This window comes from Apium graveolens, chromosome 3, assembly GCF_009905375.1.
Source record: "Apium graveolens cultivar Ventura chromosome 3, ASM990537v1, whole genome shotgun sequence".
NCBI classification, from domain to species: domain Eukaryota; kingdom Viridiplantae; phylum Streptophyta; class Magnoliopsida; order Apiales; family Apiaceae; genus Apium; species Apium graveolens.
In genome coordinates this window covers 93644721-93648522 of record NC_133649.1, presented here as the reverse complement: position 1 = coordinate 93648522, position 3802 = coordinate 93644721, and the positions used below count along the sequence as shown (strand labels likewise).

General features: G+C 29.4%; 1 protein-coding gene across 1 annotated transcript; it reads left to right on the top strand.

Annotated features, from left to right (window-relative positions):
- The first annotated feature begins 2042 nt into the window (after positions 1 to 2042).
- On the top strand, positions 2043 to 3357 carry LOC141710821 (bZIP transcription factor 27-like). The gene is made up of 3 exons (XM_074513342.1): positions 2043 to 2560; positions 2863 to 2936; positions 3064 to 3357. Exons 1-3 carry the CDS (start codon positions 2077 to 2079, stop codon positions 3178 to 3180), a joined length of 675 nt encoding a protein of 224 aa, XP_074369443.1. The 5' UTR covers positions 2043 to 2076; the 3' UTR covers positions 3181 to 3357.
- Positions 3358 to 3802: the final 445 nt, after the last annotated feature.

The window sequence follows — 3802 nt, the reverse complement described above, 5'->3', positions numbered from 1 at the left end:
CTACATATTGGCAGAGATAATGATAAACTTCTTATCAGCTAAACTAACCTATCTTTATCTACTAATACAATAACGAACAAATATTTATCAATTAAATATACATCATACTTAGGCTCTATTACTTCATCCAGTCTTTGTGTCCTATATCTCTATTTCAATCTATCAGAAATAACAAAATTAAGGCGGGAAAATAGAGTGTGATCAGCTGAGTTAGAGTCTAGTCATCAGAATTAATCATTCTTCGGACAGACTTGTATCATGTATCTCTATTTCAATCTATCAAAAATAACAAACTTAAGACGGGAAAATAGAGTGTGATCTGGTGGTCTTGTCAAAATCAGCATCTAGTAATTTAGGATTTTATCTATGAGGTGTGCTCCCAATTTTTTTTGACACGAGAAAGGAAATGGTCAGAGAAAAAAAAATAGTTTTGTCGGGAAAAAAATCTTCTTAAAAATGTGCAAATTCGTAATGATCATCTCACATCACTTTTAAAAAATTACCCGACATGTTTTTTGTATCTCCTCTATTAACGTACTCGGATCATCTATTAACCTACTGAGGATCATCTCATATAACTTTTAAAATAATACTCAATATATCCTTTTTAAATGAGATGCTCATTTTTTTTTATTTCTTTTGTTTTCCCCAGCAATCTCCCGAGCCCATACAGGTCATCTTACTTTTAAGAGAGATGCTTTATATTTAATATATAAAAATATAAAATTTTAATAAGCAAAATTATTTTAACGATACATTGTATTAGTTTTGTTCCACCTTTTTCTATTTCATAATACATTTTTATTTTTCTTACGATTTTAAATTATATTTTAATAAAATAATAAAATTGTTGAAATTATATTATTATTACAGTTCTTTTATTTTAATTCTATAGAGATGCCCGAATACATATCTATGAGAACACGTATGTTTCTTTATTTTACATAAAATAATTGTAAATAAATTAGTAACGTTTACTAATTCGAAATATATTTTCTAACTTCTCTTAAAATAATCTTAAATAAATAAAATAAACAAAATAAAATGACCTTTTTAAAAGACCAATTATATATGTTAATGATATTTCGATACCTGATGATCTAGTTTCACCTCTATTTATATATTTTTTATCTCTAATATCACCTATGATTTTATATTTTTTAATATACTAATACAAATGTTGGAATTCAATTCGTAATTTCAATTCTTTTATCATCACCTAATCAGTAGTATACAAATCAGGTAATTTCATAATTATAATTTCATAGAAATATTGATTTGATTCTTCAATATCATTTTTACATTGAAATATTGATTTTTACATTTTTACGTGATGAATAAAATATACTTCCTCTATTTTTTATTATACTACGTTTGACTTTCTAGCATGTTTAGGAGGTTTGACCATATAATTTAAATAATTTTTTTCGATTTTTTTTGTGAATAAAAGTTTTTATCTCATATTTTTATTCATAAAAAGAATTTTTTGAAAATCATAATTCTAATTACGTGGTCAACCCTCCTAACATGTGTGTGCCAAAAAGTCAAACGTCATATATTAAAATTTGGCGACCTTAATAACCTATTAAAGTAAAATTGAAATGGTCTCTCTAAGTGTGACCCATAAATACTAAATTTTAGGAGTTTGGTGCATTTTTATTGGTGAAGTTTTTGTAAATATGGGATCCATCAATATTTATATAATTAGAGAATCAATCAAAATACAACAAACTTATATGAGTTAGTGATTATTATGTGCCATTGAGCACACATTGAAAAACCCAAAATTGAAATTAAGTGATTAGCCAAGTCATTCCTTATAATCATAAGTATATATTTAATAGACTGTCAAAATGCATTCAGTTACTTTCCAAAGCATTAAATAGATAAAAGGATTCTATGAAAATAAAATTTTATTGTATTTATCATCACTATATGTTTAACTTGCAACAAACATTTAAATGTTTGACTATGATTTTGATAAATTTATAGGGATGAAGGGTACGATAGTCATATAAGTTCATATTTAGGCCAAAATGTCATATGCGTGATAGTCATCTCAGCTAATAGCTACCTATGTCCCCAATGTGGTCATCAGAAAAAAGTGATAACCACAAAAACAACAAAAGCTTCTCATCTTCAACCTCCTCAACTTCTTCATCTTCTACACCTTCATCATTTGCATCAAACCCTAAACCACTCAAAACAATGGAAGAAGTATGGAAAGACATAAATGTACCTTCTCTTCCCGGAGAAGATCCCCACATCACAAACAACATCAACTATCATGGTGTCATGAATCTCCAAGATTTCTTGGCTCAACCATTTGCCAAGTCAAACCACTCTCCAGCCACTCATCATGTGTTCAACTTAAACTCTTGCCCGGACTTCACCTTTGACCAACCTAATAGTTCAAATGCCTTGCCCTTTGAGGAGTTCACTTCAAATTCTAGTAGCAAGAAAAGGCATACGGATCAGGATGAGAATATGGTTGACAGAAGATACAAGCGTATGATCAAGAACCGTGAGTCTGCTGCCAGATCAAGGGCTAGAAAACAGGAATGTTTCTTTCCCTTCTTTCTTCACTTTTGTCTTTAGAGTTTAGCTTCCATATTTATAATAACTGTCAGTTGGTTTTTGGTAAGTTATATTTAAAGAAATCTATCAACTTAACAAATTTAGCTTCTTTACTAAATTTGTAGTCACTATATGCCCAAAATGTTAAGCTAAGTAAAACTAGCTAGCCCTCATCCTACCTACTAGAAATATTAAAAAATTATAATAGGTAGCTAAGGCCAATGTGTTATTATGTACAGGCTTATTAAACATCTGTTTGTTCTGATATTGGTAAAATGTAACAGGCTTATAGGTTTGAACTGGAGGGAGAAGTTGCAATATTAAAGGAAGAAAATAGAAGACTCAAGGAACGGCAAAAGGTAAGACATATATAGATCAAATATTGTATTGTGTGTGTTCATTAATACAATTAAGTTCCTTGATAAGTAGGGTTGTTTACAAAGTAGTATATCATTCTAGATCGATTTTGTTATATATATATTACAGTTACAGCTACGGTTGGAAGAAGCTTCTCAACTTGCTACAAAGCCACACACACTCTGTCGAACTTCAACTGCTCCTTCAAAGCACAAACTCTGCCGAACTTCAACTGCTCCATTTTAAGGCTATCCCTGTTCAACCTTGCTCAAATCTACCTATTCAAAGTCTGTGTAATGTCCTTGAGCAAACCTGGAAACAAAATGCTAGTATTTCAAAAACATAATGTACTACTACCTCTAGTTTTTTAGCTTTGTTTCTAACTGTGTAGTTTAGTTTTATGAATCCAAAATTAGCATGTCATGTTTTCTTGTCCATTTTATTTAATTTCCGCCTGTTCATTGAAAATATATTTTTATTTATTTTATAAATAATAATTTAAATTTAGTTACCCGTTTAGGACAGTTATTCTATATCTAATCTAGGAATTCATTTTTATAAATAATTTACTTACTTATTATAGTGAATACCAAACGAGACCATTAATATAGAATGAATTACTTTAATATATAAATTACTTGCTAATTTAAATGAATAATTATTTTGTTAAACTGATCAAGAATAGCCGAGGGCCTGAGGAAGAAATACAAAGTTAATAAAAGTTCATCTCTCTCAAGGCCTCCACAGTGAAGTACCAATAACCTCCAACTTGACTATCAGTGTCGGGGTTAAGTAAAGAGTGCGAATCTTATTTATTTTGTCTTCACTTTGAAAAGGCTGCATGCTTTTTATTTATTATTCCAAGTAT

What these genes read in the sequence shown, in the direction of transcription:
- LOC141710821 (XM_074513342.1), top strand. Translation starts at nt 2,077, where the DNA reads ATGTCCCCAATGTGGTCATCAGAAAAAAGTGATAACCACAAAAACAAC. An exon ending in ATCAAGGGCTAGAAAACAGG is followed by an intron (nt 2,561 to 2,862) that starts AATGTTTCTTTC and finishes AAATGTAACAGG; the next exon opens with CTTATAGGTTTGAACTGGAG. An exon ending in GACTCAAGGAACGGCAAAAG is followed by an intron (nt 2,937 to 3,063) that starts GTAAGACATATA and finishes TATATATTACAG; the next exon opens with TTACAGCTACGGTTGGAAGA.